Here is an 18,168-nt window from a genome sequence, read left to right as displayed (position 1 = left end):
GACTGTGGACTTCAGTTGTAATTTTCAAATGTTTGAGTTTTATGGGTCTTATGGAATTCTGTATAAACTTCACTAGCAAATTGGTAAAGCAGCTGTAGGGGCAGCTATAGGGGCAGCTGTAGCCTAGTGATTAAGGCACTGGACCAGTAATCAGAAGGTTGCCGATTCAAGCCCCACCACTGCCAGGTTGTCACTGTCGGGCCCTTGAGCAAGGCCCTTAACCCTCAGTTGCTCAGACTGTATACTACTGTCACAGTACTGTAAGTCGCTTTGGATAAAAGTGTCTGCTAAATGCCGAACATGTAAAATGTGAAACTTTCAGAGAAGGTGACCTCTGGTCACTGTCTGTAAATGTGAGGACATTGGGATGTTCACTCCCACCTATGCTAAAATATGCTGAAAGTAGCTTTAACATTGATTTTAGGTGAGAAAGAGCAAATGTATTACTGCGTGATGTACTAAAAAGGATTAGTGTCCTGTCCCCTGTATAAAGCTATTTTGCGGTTTGCATTTTAGGCCCCACCGCGACCCTGACTGGGATAAAGCAACTGGTGAAAATGAACGAATCAAGTTCATTGAATAATCAAGACGCATGAAAACTGCGCCCCCTTGAGAAAGCATTCGCCAACGTCGTCCAATGTCTTGCTACAGTGCTACAGTGTATAGTAATAGATAATGGATTTTGTTCCCTATTTAGTGCACTTCTTATGCCATGGTCAGTGATTTAAAACTTGACCAATTCTGCAGTACTTCCTACTTTTACCGTTGCCACTTTACTAAAAACATTGACACGGTTTATATATTTAGCAAAAACAAACAAACAAACAAACACACAAACAAAACACTATTAATATTTAACATTTATGCTGTGCTGTTAAAGAGTGTTCTAACACATTAAAATAAACTGTAGCAAAATTCTGTTTAACAGAGCTGGTGGACTGTAGTTGTGGTTAGAAGTTCTAATAAAAGTCCTGCATGTGTTGCTAATGTCAGTGTGATTTGACTGTAAGTTAGTTGATAGTTTGGGATTGTTTGGGTTTGAACACAATGGCGCTGTGGGTGAGATTCCTGTTTAAACACAGAGATCCAGCAACATGTTTCTCTTATGCACGGGTAAGCAAAACGTTATTACTAACGGCTTTATTTCTTTATTTGTTATGCAAGCATTTAATTATCAAGTTTCATATAGACATTTAGACATTCCTTCCACGGGATTGATTAAACTGAATAGCTAGTTCAGTAATGACACGTATATAGTTCTTTATTTACACCCTCCATATTTAATTTGTATTAGAAGGCAGTGATAGCTGAAGAGTTAAGGTACTTGGCGAGTGATCGCAATGTTGCTGGTTCAAACCCTACCACGGTTAACATGCCACTGTAGTGCCCCTAATCAGGGACGTTATCCATATATTGCTTGCATTGCAATTGATTACAATTGTAAATCGTTTCGGATGAAATACGTCTGCCAAATACCATCATGTAAATATAAGGAAGGGTAATAGAGGGCAGAGTAGGTGAAAGGTCATTACTTATTGAACCTGCACCTGCTTCTCTCCTTCACAGGCCCATTATTGTTACCATGAGTATTTAAAAGTAATATTATTAGCAAAGGAAAAATTATTACTTCTTAGGTATTTTTAATTTTCTTTTCACTTTGTTTATTCTAAAAGTACTACGTGTAATAATTAAAAAAACATTTACAGTTTATAAATGCAGTGGAACCAATTTTTTTGTTCAAAAGTATATGAAAACCCAGCACTTAGGTCCACAAAAGTGCTAAACATGTTCATATTTCATGCACGTAAACAGTAAAATGAGCAACGTAAATAAATATGTAATGTAAAACCTGTAAATAAATATTAATATTGGTGTACTGTACTACTCAGTGGTGTAACTAGGAGCTCATGGGCCCCAGGGGCCCCCTCAGCAAATATATGTATATAGATACATCTATTATTCTGAGTCTGAAGCACTGCTGGTGGCTACTGGAGTGGTACTGGTGCATAACTAAGCACTAGAGATTGCAAAAATTAAGCATGAAACACAGAGGACAAAAAGGCAAGAACGAAGCGAGCCTTCCGACAGAATAAAGCCTATCACTCATGTAAACATAGAGACGATTACTGAACTACTGGTCTTGGTACTTTTCTTGCAGGAATTTTAAACAATCGGACATCTAGTTTTTGTCTGTTGAATCCGAAATTCGTTAAATGGAGGTCCGTTAAATCAAGGTTCTACTATTCTTCTACCTTTGCTACCTTTTTTTTTAATTGTATTTAACATTCTTTTATTATGACACTGGCATTTTCTGAACAGTCTTTTACAAATGGGACCAAGACGTTATGGCAGAACAGTACTCCTCCCCAGGCAGTTTTCTTCCCTCCATCTGAAGGAGTGATGCTTCCTCCTGGTACTTTTAAAAACAAAGTTGCCTTCATCACAGGAGGAGGAACAGGGCTGGGTAAAGGCATGACCACTGCGCTGTCTGCACTAGGAGCAAAGTGTGCTATAGCCAGCAGGTTAGTGACACACAATCATCCATATATTCACCTTTTCTCTAAAAGCGCAATGGGGTTCAGGCCATGCCTGCTGGTACAGGACTTAATCCCACTATGAGTCATAAATGGCCATGGCTTGTGTGTCTTTTGAAGTGCATCAGTAAATTTGATAATTAAATGTAAAAAACTGGTATACAGGCTATAAAGTGTTATACCCAGCCAATTAATTGTGGTGTTGCCTTTAAGGATGTGAAATCAACTGAACAGTGGGATTTAGATTTTTCATTACTTATATTAAGGACATTAAGGAAAATGGCAAACTGAGTGGGACACGCAAGCAACAAACAAACTACATGAGATAAATCAAATTATTGGCAATAAGCCAAGAATGCATCAAGGAAGACGAGTGGACTAAGTTATACACACAAGATGTAGAACAGGTCATACAAAAATTTACTCACCAGTACTTAATGATAGGAGACAACCCTCAACATGTGAAAGATGCCAAACATGGCTGACAATAAAGCATATTCTGATCAAATGCCCCAAATACACCAGAGAAAGACAACAGCTACACATACCTGGAACTGTTAAAGAAACTAAGAAAACACAAGAACAATCCTAAATGTCCTGAAAGGAACAAAAATGAAAACCAAAAATTTAAATGGACAAATAGAAACAAGGAAAAAATGACTTAAACATAACACCGATCATGCTATAAATAAGACAATCTTGAATAAAGTGGTGTAAAACTCAAATAAATAAATAAATAAATATTTATATTAAGGACATGCACTGAACCTTTTCCATATTCTCTCTGTTTTTTGTATAAGTGGTAAACTGTATGCAATTCTTTTGTACATTTACTACTTTGTAATATCTGCTTTCAGAAAGTTGGATGTTCTGAAACAAACCGCTGAGGAAATCTCAAAACAAACTGGCAATGAGGTAATTTTTAAGGTTATACATCTAACCCAAGAACTGGCCTGGCACAAATAATTACCCCAAATGTGCATTATGACCCATTTGACAATACTGTGCGGGTACACACCAGTTTGTGTGAATGTAGCTTTATTGTATGGATCAGTGTTCCTATTTTAAACCTTTACAGCAGTATATGTTTGAACATGTTCCAGGTTTATGCATTGCAGTGTGATGTAAGAGACCCAGCCTCTGTAAAAGCCGCTGTAGACCAGCTGGTCAGTGATGTTGGACTGCCTGATGTACGTTAATACATTTTTTGCTACCTGGATTGTTAGAAAGTATTTCAAACAAATGCCATTTGCAACATGTGGCCTCTTTTAACCAAACTTTCAGGTGGTGATTAACAACGCTGCAGGGAATTTTATTTCTCCCTCTGAAAAGCTCTCAGCTAATGCCTGGAGGACCATTACAGATATTGTTCTGAATGGCACAGCATACATCACTCTGGACATTGGAAAGCGTCTGATCGCAGCAAAGAAAGGTAAGTTAGATCAATTCTTAACTGTTATGTCCAACCACAAGGTGGCAATGTATACTCAGTTACAGTGTTGTTACAACATGGGTTGAATCGTCACTGTTTAGTCATGCATCTTTTTTGACCATTTTATTCTGGTCAGAGCAACAATAGCTTTAGGACCTAATCAGAAATTATTTAAAATTACATTTTCAGCATTTAGCAGACGCTTTTATCCAAAGTGACTTACAGTACTGTGACAGCATTCTGTCTAAGCAATTGAGGGTTAATTAATTGCCCAGCAGTGACAACCTGGCAGGGCTTGAACCAGCAACCTTTTGATTACTAGTCCAGTACCTTAACCACAAGGCTGTTAACAAAAGGAATGAGGTGGCAAACTCTGCTATCTGGTAAAGGTGCCAAGTGATGGATGGTTTGCGAAGGCATAGAGTTTCTCTCCGTACTTGGTACGGCTATCTGAGAGACTCCACCGCTTGCAGGTTTGTTTGTTTATTAGGATTTTAACGTCACTCTGGTTACATTCATGACAGGAATGGTAGTTACTCATTACACACAAGGTTCATCAGTTCACAAGGTTATATCGAACACAGTCTTGGACAATTTAGCGTCTCCAGTTTACCTCACTTGCATGTCTCCGGAGGAAACCGGAGCACCCAGAGTAAACCCATGCAGACATGGGGAGAACATGCGAACTCCACACAGAAAGGACCCGGACCACCCCACCTGGGGATTGAACCCAGGACCTTCTTGCTGTGAGGCAACAGTGCTACCCACTTAGCTACCGTGCTGCCCACCGCTGGCAGGTGAATAGATGCAGCCTGTATGTGTGTCGGAGAGGTGCGTGATAGTCTTAGCTCTCCTCAGCTAGCGCAATGGTGGTACAAACAGTAAGATCATGGCAATAGGGATATTAGTTTTATTAGAATTAAATAGGACAAATGCATAAATAAATAAATAAAAAACAGCATGTAACTTTTTAATTTGCATGTGGCCCATTTTGTTCGACACAATTGGCTTTTTCAGTTATGGTAAATTACATCTATCATGATTTTGCTCTTTATGCCAGTATCAGCAATCATGAAGATGATCATCAATGGTTCCAATGTCTCTCAAACACTGTTATTTATTTCTTAACATTTTAATCTCATGGTTACAACACTTTGGTTGCATTCATGACAGGACAGGTAGGTTTTGTAATTACAGGTTACACAATATTCATCAGTTCAAGTCTTTAATGTCAAACACAAAATTTAGTAATTTCAATTTACCTCACTTGCATCTCTTTGGACTGTGGGGGGAAACCAGAGCTCCTGAAGAAAACCCATGCAGAAACGGGGAGAACATGCAAACTTCACACAGCTGGACCCCTTGACCTGGGAATTGAACCCAGGACCTTCTTGTTGTGAAGCGACAGTGCCACCCACTGAGCCACCGTGCTGCCCTATTAAACACTGGAAATGGTTTCTAGTAATACATGAACCTCAAGGACACTACCTAATTTTTATTCATTTTACTGTTTTCAGTAAATTCATTTTATTTCTGTAGTCTTCATTTGCTCCTGATTTGTAAGCAAACACAGTCTGTTTTGGAAAGTTTGTTCATTTTTCATGATTGCGTTTCAGGCGCTGCATTTCTGGCAATCACAACAATCTATGCTGAGAGTGGCTCTGGATTTGTCGTGCCAAGTGCTTCTGCCAAGGCTGGAGTGGAGGCACTGTGCAAGTAGGTAAACAAGTTGACATAACTCATTAGATGTCATAACCCTTCTCAAGATGAGCGCATATATTGACAGTTTTTTTGTGAACAGTATGTGAGAGTATGTATATAGAACCAATAACGTGTAATATCTATATGAAAAATAGAGTGAAACACAAGAACACTTGCTTATTCAGTTTCACAAGTTTGTACATGTTTGTTTGTGGATGATGTGTGGAGCCTTTCAAAGCAAACTGACAGAGAATGGATGCTTTTGAATCTCCTGCTCCACCACCGAGCTATTGTGGTGAAATAATATACGGCAGCACGGGCTCAGTTTCTGCAATTATCCTCACAGAGGATTCTTTATGTGGCATGTTGTAATAAGTGTACAAGCACACATTTTTTTTTACATTGTTAACTTTGCTATGATTGGATCTTACCATGCTGCATTATCCCATATAGATTTATTATGTTTACTCACTCTTTATTTAAGATTGGCACCTTAAGGCTTAAGTGAAGTTTGTTGCTGATCACAGACATGGAAATATCAAGCTTGCTTGACTGTGCCTAGTGCATCTAGTGTTTCTTGGCAGGCTTATTCTTGGTGATTGGGCAGCACGGTGGCTCAGTGGGTAGCACTGTCGCCTCACAGCAAGAAGGTCCTGGGTTCGATACCCAGGCGGTCTGGGTCCTTTCTGTGTGGAGTTTGCATGTTCTCCACCTCCGTGAAGCTGGCCCCCCATGTGGTCAGAAATGGAATATAAATATTATTATTCGTTTGTGCTGCGTTTGTGCTGGTTTGTGCCGTAGGAATCATCGTTTGTGCTGGCACCGTTTTAGAGAAATTAAGTATTATATTTTATTACCCGTGACGTCACTCAGCCCCCCATCAGAGCCCAAATTGCACCAAAAGCATCTCATTCGTTTGTGCTACGTTTGTGCTGGTTTGTGCTGCTAAAAGAAACATTTGTGCTCTTTTAATTCTCAAGTTATAGGCTAAATAATATATTTTTTTATAAAGTGAGGGAGGACACCTGGCCCCTAAAAATGTCCAAATTGCACGAAAACCCTTTAATTCGTTTGTGCTACGTTTGTGCTGGTTTGTGCTGCTAAAAGAAACATTTGTGCTCTTTTAATTCTTAAGTTATTACGCTATAAATATTACACCCGTGACGTCACCAGCCCCCCATTAACGTCCAAATTGCACCAAAAGCATCTCATTCGTTTGTGCTACGTTTGTGCTGGTTTGTGCTGCTAAAAGAAACATTTGTGCTCTTTTAATTCTCAAGTTATAGGCTAAATAATATATTTTTTTATAAAGTGAGGGAGGACACCTGGCCCCTAAAAATGTCCAAATTGCACCAAAACCCTTTAATTCGTTTGTGCTACGTTTGTGCTGGTTTGTGCTGCTAAAAGAAACAGTTGAGCTCTTTTAATTCTTAAGTTATTACGCTATAAATATTACACCCGTGACGTCACCAGCCCCCCATTAACGTCCAAATTGCACCAAAAGCATCTCGTTCGTTTGTGCTTCGTTTGTGCTGGTTTGTGCTGCTAAAAGAGTTATAGGCTAAATTCTCTCTCTTTTTTTTTTTATTAAGTGAGGACACTTAGCCCCTAACAATGTTAAAATTGCATCACAGAGTGAAATTTATTATAATCGAATGACCTTTAAAAACCTTTAACATTTAAAATGTTAAAATGTTATCCATAACATTATCCATACACATGTTACACAGCTAATTTGATTTGTGAATTCCAAATGTTAATGTTATTTCAAAGGTTTTAAATGCTTGTGGGCCGTCAACAAGTATATTCTACCTACAGACTCACCAAATAATCAAAATGTAACATAGCTTAAAAAAGTTTAGTCACAGCAAAATTCCATGGTTTGTGTTATAGCTCTGATGTCTTTGTTATTCTATTTATATAGGTCTTCAAACCAGAGTAAGAAGTAAAGGCTTTAACAAGACCACCCAGTAATGCAAGAGAGAAATCAGAAACAACTTCTTTTGGTACAGATGCTCCTCCTCTAAGCCATTCAGAGACCCAGTTTGATATGGCGTTAATGTCATGCCGCTCAGACAGCATTTGCACCACTGGGATGTGAATAGAAGTATCTCCATGTGAGGACAGAACTCCTTGATATGGAAATATACTGTATGTCCTGATGTTTCTGTTTAGTGAGCCTTTTGACTACTGTACCTGTAGCATTAAAACTTACACTTGAGTCTTTACTAGTATTTTGACTAGTAGTTGAGAGGGGGTCCAATAGTGGCATAAAACATTTGTCAAGGCCGATGTCATGATTACTGCCCCTATGAGGCACACTGTATTTTATTAGATGAGGGGGAAAGGATGGGGTGTTTGTGTTCTACCTCCCTATCCCCTCTCTCTTGTTTGGCTTTTCTTAATGTACTCAGGCTTGGTAGGTGGGTAGCTCTGGATTACCGAGTGGCACTATCTTGTAAGCCTCTGTGGCTCGCCACACATGTAGCAGTTTTTTACCCTGCCAGAGTTTTTCAGAGACCGGCAGTCTTTTCTCTCCAGATAGCATGTGCTTTGCCTTTCCAGTATGAAGACTGTCATCAATGTAATCAATTCTGCATTTTAGCACTGCTGGTGTGCTCACCTCTGGTAGACTCTCACTGGAAATTGACAATTTTGCAGTACAGTGGCCAGTGATGTCAATGCACTTAGATGCACTGTGTGGGTACACTTTTGCTCTCTTGAAACTAAGTATGCAGGCTAATCTGGTCATGCTCCAGATCTCTTCATTTAGGACATGAGACCATGTGCCAGAATTAGAGCTGTCACTGTCTTCATCTGCCTTTACCTTCATCTATATTTTTGATGCAATCATTTTCAATTTCAGTTGATTTGTCTTTCACTTGCCTTTTAATGTGTATGTACAGCATATGTTTGTTTTATATTTTTCACAGAACTGTCCAATCTTGTTCTAAATGTCATTAATATGATTAAAATTCTCAGAGGACTATTACAGGGTTTTATTAGAAGCAATAAATTACCTTAAAATGAGAATTATGTGTTTATGCGCTATGAAAGCTCTTTCCTGGAATGTCTCTTCCAACAGTTGCCTGAGGAGAGGACAAAAGAAAAGTATGCTCAGACCTTAGTCAAACGTGACTACCAACTTTTTGTTGCTAGGACAATGGTCTTTCTCATATGTGTTTTTTTTTATTTTTATAAAACTTGCATAAAAATAATTTTTTAATTTTCATGCCATGCCTTGGGTTGTTGAAGCCCGATTTACTGGCCAGTGGGCGTAATTGAAAGGTAACGTGGTAATGTGGTGTATAGTGGAGCAGAATGACATTCTGCCAAGGTTTTGGTGCAGCATGCTATCTAGTGAAAGGGAAAGTACAAACAAAATGAATGAGTGCAGTGTAATTAGACAAGGCAGTGCATCTTAATACAATAAATATGCAGGGCAGCATGATGGAAAGTATAAATGTGTAAAGTATGCAGATTTGTGAAGACCTAACAGAACTGACAGCAAGTTGCACAGGGAGATGGATAAACAAGTATAACCTTAATGACTAATATGACGTTATATGCTGAGGGTTATATATTTGTGTGTTTTGTAAGTGGATGCTGCAGTAGATTCTTGCAAACAATGTTAATGAGCCGAGGAAGCTTTGGGGTTACTTCTTTACAGTGTCATTACAGTGATACACATATGGGAATCCTGATCACCAGTAAACTGCATGTCAAATTAGACATGCATTGCATTCTTCATAAAATACTTGTATTCATACAACAAACACTCCAACTCTGCCTCAGTATTTTATTACTGATGTTGAGTCTACTGAGACACTTTTCTCTTCATAAAGTGACAATAAAGTACAAAATATTGAAAATAAGTCATCTTACTGTTATTTTAGTCACGTTTTTACCTGGAAAAGAAATTTTAGGGGTTTAAGTTTAAGTTGTGCTGTCTGAAAATTACTGCTTACAGTCAAACAGGTCCCCACCCTGTATCTCAGACTTTGGCCCCACCGTTAAGAAGTCACATAAGGACAATTGGTTTATTTATCAAAGGACTTTTGACATTAAAATTATTGATGCGACTAAATAAGAATGAATAGAGAGAATGCCATGTAAAACCTATACTTTTGTAGTGTATATTTCTGTAGTGTTAAGTGATTCACAGTTTACAAACGTGTGGTAAGTTATGTTCTGCCATAAGTTGTGTATATTGCAGGAATATCAATTAAAACATGAAAACCAATTAAAACTGCGTGTTTAGTTTCAAGAGGATATTGAAGAGGATACGCAGTATGGCTGAGTGCTTTGACATATCTGTGCAAAGTGGAATCCACATCCAATGACATCATCCAGATGAGATGACGTCAAACAAAATGATGTCAAACAAAGGAGATGGTTTTGATGCAATTTGAACATTTTATTGGGCTAAATGTCCTCAATTTATAAAAAAAATATTATTTAGCCTATAACTTGAGAATTAAAACAGCTCAAATGTTCCTTTTAGCAGCACAAACCAGCACAAACGTAGCACAAACGAATTAAAGGGTTTTGGTGCAATTTGGACATTTTAGGGGCCAGGTGTCCTCACTTTATAAAAAAATATATTATTTAGCCTATAACTTGAGAATTAAAAGAGCACAAATGTTTCTTTTAGCAGCACAAACCAGCACAAACGTAGCACAAACGAATGAGATGCTTTTGGTGCAATTTGGACGTTAATGGGGGGCTGGTGACGTCACGGGTGTAATATTTATAGCGTAATAACTTAAGAATTAAGACAGCACAAATGTTTCTTTTAGCAGCACAAACCAGCACAAACGTAGCACAAACGAATGAGATGGTTTTGGTGCAATTTGGGCTCTGATGGGGGGCTGAGTGACGTCACGGGTAATAAAATATAATACTTAATTTCTCTAAAACGGTGCCAGCACAAACGATGATTCCTACGGCACAAACCAGCACAAACGCAGCACAAACGAATAATAATATTTATATTCCATTTCTGACCACATGGGGGGCCAGCTTCACGGAGGTATGTTCTCCCCGTCTCTGCGTAGGTTTCCTCCCACAGTCCAAAGACATGCAGTCAGGTTAATTGGAGATACAGTATTGTCCATGACTGTGTTTGATATTGAACTTGTACACTGATGAATCTTGTGTATTCACTTCTGTCATGAATGTAACCAAAGTGTGTAAAACATGACGTTAAAATCCTAATAAATAAATAAACAAATAAATATTCTTGGTGATTCTTATATTAAATCTGTCAATTTAGATACATTTCCACTAAGGAGGTGACAGCTTGGGTTTTCTTAACTGAATTTAAAGATCACTGTGCCATGTACTTTATATTGCATATTTACAGTTCAGTGCAAAAGTTTGTACCCGGCATAGAGCCTCTACAGAGAACAAATTCAAGTATGGAATTTCCTTACAAATTGTACTGCACAGTTTCTGGTCCCAGCTCTAGTTTGCTTAAAACAGAAAATATTAAATGTACTATAACCTTTGCACATGATACAATCAGTCTATTCTTGTTATTCTAATAAATTTAGTTAAGACCGTGTGTTATATCCCTCTTGTGAAGGATGATTCACCTGCTAAACATTAGTGACTGAGAAGGCTTCAGATCAGATCCATGAGGTGCTTTACATCATTAAAAATAAATTGTTAAGTAAGAAAAGACATCAGCAAAAAAATATATAAATATGCATTTTGCTTTAGTTTTCGAACCACTCCTATTTATTCAGAAAAAACTGTCATCAGGGTTGTCCAAACTTTTGCATAGGACTGTATATGGACACTGTATTTAGTGACTTTTTAAACAATCACATGAGAAAATAGACCATGCTACAAAGTTATAGTTATAGAACTTTCTACACCACCATATTACCAATTAAAAATCTTTCGTTGCTGTATATTTTAACCCTTGATGAAAACCCACAATAAACCTATCAAATAACTTTTTGGTGACTAAATAATATTTTAAAACAACATTTTACCCCTAACAAAATTAACAGTTGCCAAATGTTTTTTTTTTTTTTTTTTTTTTTTTTTTTTTTTAAATCCCCAAACTATCATGACAGAAGTTTTCACTTTACCTGCCTAAATGATGCTTTGCTGAGGCATTGATGACGGGTATAAATATATGGCGAGCAGTGTACTGAGATACAATATAATATATACAGTACAATATATACAGAATGAAGGGCTTTGTACCAAAAAAGCAGGATGTCAGATTATAGGTATGAAAAAGGAAGTCAGATTAAACAAAAGAAACAAAAACAGCAAGAAAAAAAGACTAGATAAAACAAGAACATATTCTTGTATTTCTGCCATAAAAAAATCTGAATAAAACTATTGTGTGATCATATTCCTCGAGGTAAACATTATTACACAAAACCATCATGGCATTTCTACACACACCCACAATGTAATTGATGGTCACGGCATTCAGGACTGACAAACAAAAAAGCTTTAATGGACACCTTAATTGAACTGGAAGTCGAAGGAGAAAATTATAAGGTGCCAGAGGATTTGGTGTTGTTTTTTTTCCAACTCATTGGTCAGCTGGTCAGTGTTATAGTCCGACTTGCCAAAGCTCTTCCTGGCTGAGCACGCGATAACTGACAGCTCTCTTTCACTCTTTTTTTGTGTGTGATTCTTAGTGTTTTGATGGATGTGGCACTTTTCCCAGTCTGTGTATGCCAGAGAAGGAAGCATCAGAGTGATGAATGGGGATCTTAATCACAGCATCTGCTGTCTCTGGCTGCCAGTCCGTATAATTCAAAACAAACAAAATTTAAACACTCCTCAATGAATCCTCTTTGATTACAGGAAGCAGTAAAAACATTACACATATTGGACCTATTAGATGAATCCCTTTTTAAAAATGATGTATATTTTTTCATTTTCTAGCTTTCGTAGAGCAGGTAGAAAAGCACAGTCAGGACCGAGTTTGATAAAATATGTTGTAATAAATGTAACTGGTTTAAACCCAGGATCAGTCAGATGCAATCTCAGTGAGTGATGCTAATATGCAACACTGCTGCATATAAACTCTATTATTACTGTATATCATTGTACACAGGGAAATTACCAGACCAGAAAAGATTATTTTATGATCCAGGTGCAGTCTTTTATTCTGAAACAAATGTAAAGCAGTTGTGTGATTGTTAAATTTTCAAACACTATGGAGCAAATTTGTAATTCTGACTGAACATCCGGTATATGCAGTATATTGAATCCCCTGGGCTGAGAAAACAAGGTAAACGTGTGGATCAATTTACCTTGGCCTGACCCCCAAAAATCAGCCTGATAACATTTGTTTTCTCTACCAATGTGTCTCTGTATCTATTAGGGTCTAATGGAAATGTGAATGGTGTCCTGCAGATAATGGCATCCAGAGGGGCTAGTGTGTGTGTTTGTGTGTGTGTTTGTATGAGATCAGCTGAACATGATAATAATTTTGTTTTTTTGTGTTTGTGCCTGCAGATCTCTGGCAGCAGAGTGGGGAAGATATGGAATGAGATTCAATGTTATTCAACCTGGGCCAATTAAAACCAAGGTATGGTATTTGCACTTTGTGTGTTTCATTGTATAAAATGATGTACTTTGCAGAAAAGCCTTTAAGTGCAAAATACATTAAAGAAAAACAATGTAATGCATATTTACAAGTATTGCTTTGAATTTGTGCCCCTTAGGTTCTGTGTAGGGATGTTTACAGCCATAGTGTTCACAGTAGTGTTGGAAGTAAAAAGGAAGGTAGTTTATCAAGGTATATGAGGCTGATGAAATGTGTGATTAAGGGCAATGTTTGGTTCAGATTTCACCCTACTAATATCACATTCTTCAGAGTCTGACCAGAGTACAAGCTGTAGGTTAAGTGAGTTATATTGATTAAACCAAACATTCATTTTTAGTTTGTTTTTCTATTTTATTTATGCATTTTCTCCCATTTTCTTCCAATTTAGCGTAGTCAGTTTGTGTTCCGCAGCTGGGGGATCCCTGATTGCAGTCGAGGTGGGTATATTGCTGCTCACGCCTCCGACGACCCACGTGCAGCCCTTTGAGGAACCTTTTTTCACCCATGCATTCTGCACAGGCGCCTCTCTATCTGTCAATCAGGGTCCTTACACATAGTCCGGTCATCCCGCCCTAGCAGAAACGTGTCTGCTGCAGGCACTGCCAATTATGCCCGCTAGATGTTGCCCAGCTGACCGGTGGCAATGGCAAGTTTCGAACCGAGGAGTTCAGAATTTCGGCACTGGTGTGCTAGCAGAATACCCCAGGTGGTCCAGCAGGGTAATCCGCTAGCACACCAGCGCTGGGATTCTGAACTCCTGAGTTCGAACCTCAGCTCTGCTACCGGTCGGCTGGGCGCCCTCTAGCAAGCATAATTAGTAATGCCTGCAGCAGACAAAATTGGCTATTAAAGTCTGCTGGGTGGGTAAAAGGCCGGACTGAAAAGTGGGTGAGGTCTTCGACACTGTGTAAGGACCTTGGTTTGTAGCTCGATGTGCCTGTACAGACGGTGGAAGAGCATGGAGATCAGTGTGTGGCTCTCCGTTCATGAATACTTGCCTCACACATGAATTCACAGAATGTGTAGGCAAATAAGAAGGGGTCGGTGGACTGCTCACGCGTCAGAGGGAGCATAAAAATACCCTCCTCGGACATGACCGGAGTCTCCAGCAGCGGACGACGAATTGACTACATTAAATTGAGAGAAACAAAATAGCAAAAAAAGCAAAAAAACTAAAAACCTTGCATTGATGTCATCACATGGGTGGAATGGTGACTTGATGGGTAGCACTGTTGCCTCACAGCAAGAAGGTTCTGGTTTTGATTTCCAAGTGGAGTGGTCAGGGTCCTTTCTGTGTGGAGTTTGCACATTCTTTCTGTGTCTGCATGTGTTTCCTCTGGGAGCTCTGGTTTTCTCCCACAGTCCAAAGACATGATAGTGTTTGACATTGAGCTTAAACCATCATGTGTAACCTGTAAGTACTTGTCCTGTCATTAATGTAACCAAAGTGTAAAACATGATGTTAAATCCTAATAAAACAAAACAAATAAAACAAAACCATCATTGTACGGAACCGGCATCATATACACACCTTTTTTATCTGTGCATTTTAAAGGGTGCTTTCAGCCGCTTAGATCCTGCAGGTCAGTTCGAGCAGTCGATGATTGGGAGGATTCCTGTGGGGAGGCTTGGTACACCGGGTGAGATTGCCAACCTGGCTGCTTACCTCTGCAGCGACTATGCCAGCTGGGTGTCGGGTGCGGTAAGTGTTCTCTGACCTTGTGGGAGAGAAATGCTGTCTTTTTAGACTGCAGCTAGTATATTGGCATCCCTAAGGATGGCTCATCTTTCAGTAACAATGAAAGAATGAGCCAAGTACACACCAGTGCTACCTCCCTCTGCTCTCTCTGTCAGGAGACACTGAGGTCACAGGACAGAGAAAAAGGATGCACTTTAAATAGACTATATTTTTAAATGCCACTTTGTTACTATTAAAGTCCCTTTTTGCTTGTCTGACTTATTAATTTTATGTTCCTTTTAACAGATCATCAGGATGGATGGGGGGGAGTATGTGTTCATGTCTGGTGAATTTAATCCACTTAGTAAGGTATGGTTTTCAGCATACATACATGAATAGCGATGACACCCTTTACCAATATTGCACCAGTGTCATCTGATAACAAACAGTTTATTAAAAAAGAAAAAAGAGTAAATTATTATCATGTATTTTATGATTAACTATCTTATTCAATGACAGTGATGTCATGTTGGTCAAATATGTTATGTATTTTCTTATGTATATCCCCCACTCTGTGACACCTGCAAAATACCTCTTTCCATTAAACACATACTAACTAAATGTACTAAATACTCACAGGAACGTCAATCTCTTGCAATACTAAAGACTATGCTGATAAATCTTTATCCAAAAATGAAGACAATCCTTTAAAAAATTGGTATAAAAGAGCACATTTAAAGAACAACACAAGAACAGCACTTGGCAAGAATGGCAGACTGCTGTAAGAATTATGTACCCTTCCTGCCGTGAATATAACCATGGTGTAAGCACGGTGTAAAACAACTAAATATAAAAAAATTCAGGCTTCTTACTTCCTCAATAATTATTCCTCTTATTGTATATATCCATCTGGTTGCTGGCCATTCTTTTCCTCTTTTACCTTCAACTTCTCCAAGCATAATTGTCCTTTCCAATGAATTGGCTCTTCTCATAATGTTTTCAAAAAGTGAGCTTCAGGTTGGTTGTCTGGGCTTTAAGTGAGAGGTAAGGTTTGATATAATTAAGGGTTAAAAGGTACTAATATTTCTCTGTCATCTATGGAGCAGCAGGTAGTGCTATTGCTGCACATTACCAGGGTTCCTGGTTTAATCGTCTGGTTATGAAAAAAATTAAACTTGCAGTCTAGATTATTAACATTTTGGTAGCAGGTTTGCATTTAGATTTGCAGCATTTAGCTGATGCTTTAATCCAAAGCGATGTACGATTATTACTATATACAGTTCGAGCAATCGAGGGTTGAGGCTTTGCTCAGGGGCTTAACAGTGACAACTTAGCGATGGTGGGACTTGAACCAGCAACCTAATGATTACTATTAAGAAAGAATAATTTGACCTCTGGTATATAAAAGTCATACAGTATTTATTTTTTGCCTGTTGTATTTATCTGCTAGGTCACAAAAGAGCAGTGGGACGTAATGGAGGCCTTGATTAGAAGCACAAAGGAATCGTAGTATGGAGAACTGCTGTATGTCTCAGCTAGGGTCTTTTTCATTAATCAGTGGACATTACACAGCAAATAAACAGCAAGATTAGTTGTCAGTTAATGTAGATAGAATTAACTGGTCACCCACAACATTCAAGTGCAAAACATGAGTAGAATCAGGACTGTGATGTGTTTACTGTGCTGCAGTAAAGCCACATCCAAAATAATCCAATAATAACTTCATGCATTTTCACAATAGATTAATGTGATTATTTTATTTGCATTTATATCTAATTAAAAAACAGTTGATGCATTTTTTCTCCTGTTGTATATTCTTAATAGCCACCAAATGTCCTTTGAATGAATTAAAAGTATTAAAATGATTATACATTTTTGAAATCATGATGTCCCTGGAGAAACATACAATAAAAAAGATAAATTATTGATTCGGATGAGGTATTATATCTATTTAATGGGTAAATTCACTAATAATACACACTCTTGCTTAGTCATACATGATGCTATGTTTTGCTTCTTCAGTACTAGAGAATGGCTGATTATAATAACCTCACTTTAATAGTGTAAACAAGTATGTTTTGGATGGCACAGTGGCTTGGTTGGTAGCACAGTCACCTCACAGCAATAATGTACTGGGTTCGATTTCCAGGTGAACTGGTCTGGGTTCATTCTGAGTTTGCATCTCCAGTTCACCTAACTTACACATGTCTTTGGATTGTGGGAGGAAAACAGAGCTCCCCTAGGAAGGTAGGTGGGTAGCACTGTCGCCTCACAGCAAGAAGGTACTGGGTTCTATTCCTAGGTAGACTGGTCTGGGTTCCTTTTGTGTGGAGTTTGCATCTCCAGTTCATCTAACTTTTACATGTCTTTGGATTGTGGGAGGAAACTGGAGCTCCTACAATCCAAAGACGTGTAAGTTAGGTGAACTGGAGATAAAAATTGCACCTTATGGTGTTTGACATTAGGTTTAAACTGATTAATCATGTGTAACCTTTTACTATGTGTCCTGTAATGAATGTAACCAAAGTGTAAAACATGATGTTAAAAATCCTCATAAAAACTACTATGGTTTAACTTTTCATTTCCGTGCAATGCTATTATTGTGTTATTTGTTTAGTAAGTATGAGTCCTGGAGCACGTTTTCAAGCCTGAAGAGGTCAGCAGCTCAATTATAAGATAAGATCTTGACTTATTACACCAACACACACTGATATATTTTGTTAAAAATGAGAAGATCAATATAAAGAATGCAAAGTTTGGGCACCTTTGGTCAAATCTAGACTTTGATGATTGATGAAGTAATAAATGGTTAACCTTTTAATTACAGGAACAAACATATGCACATTGTAATGCGTAGTCACAGTTTATTCATTAAAGTTAACATAAATATGCCATATCCCCCTATTTTATTTAAACAGAAAGGTTTGACCCCTTGACAATGTGGATTTGAAAATAAATAAAATATGGAATTTAGCCAGGAAAGTCAAAACTTTTGCATAAAACTATGTGTGTTCAGAATTGTAATATTTATTAAAAAATTGCATTATATTGTCATAAACTGCAGTATGCTGGCCAGCTGGTCTGGTTCCACCTGGAAACACTGGATGCAAGGCCTAGTGGGTAAGGCTTTGGGCTATCAACTGAAAGGTTGAGAGTTCGCATTCGAGCTGCCATGCAGCCACTGTTGGGCCCTTGAGAAAGGCCCTTAACTCTTTCTGCTCCAGGAGTGCCATACAAT

The 18,168-nt window shown here is 38.2% G+C and overlaps 1 protein-coding gene across 4 annotated transcripts; it reads left to right on the top strand.

Moving 5' to 3' along the window:
• The first annotated feature begins 917 nt into the window (after positions 1-917).
• Positions 918-17,511, top strand: decr1 (2,4-dienoyl CoA reductase 1, mitochondrial). Of its 4 annotated transcripts, XM_062991292.1 has the most exons (11): positions 1,096-1,113; positions 2,159-2,219; positions 2,320-2,522; positions 3,392-3,449; positions 3,638-3,724; positions 3,819-3,966; positions 5,583-5,682; positions 13,162-13,234; positions 14,808-14,954; positions 15,237-15,299; positions 16,381-17,511. In XM_062991292.1, exons 2-11 carry the CDS (start codon positions 2,214-2,216, stop codon positions 16,438-16,440), a joined length of 945 nt encoding a protein of 314 aa, XP_062847362.1. In that variant the 5' UTR covers positions 1,096-1,113; positions 2,159-2,213; the 3' UTR covers positions 16,441-17,511. The 4 variants fall into 4 exon arrangements, with proteins under 4 accessions (XP_062847365.1, XP_062847361.1, XP_062847362.1 ...); XM_062991291.1 differs by lacking the exon at positions 2,159-2,219 and having other exon boundaries at positions 944-1,113; XM_062991296.1 differs by lacking the exon at positions 1,096-1,113 and having other exon boundaries at positions 2,180-2,234.
• The last annotated feature ends 657 nt before the right edge of the window (positions 17,512-18,168 follow it).

Source organism: Trichomycterus rosablanca, chromosome 3 (assembly GCF_030014385.1).
Source record: "Trichomycterus rosablanca isolate fTriRos1 chromosome 3, fTriRos1.hap1, whole genome shotgun sequence".
Classification (NCBI taxonomy): domain Eukaryota; kingdom Metazoa; phylum Chordata; class Actinopteri; order Siluriformes; family Trichomycteridae; genus Trichomycterus; species Trichomycterus rosablanca.
The sequence above is the reverse complement of the archived record's forward strand: the minus strand, read 5'-3'. Positions and strand labels throughout refer to the sequence as shown.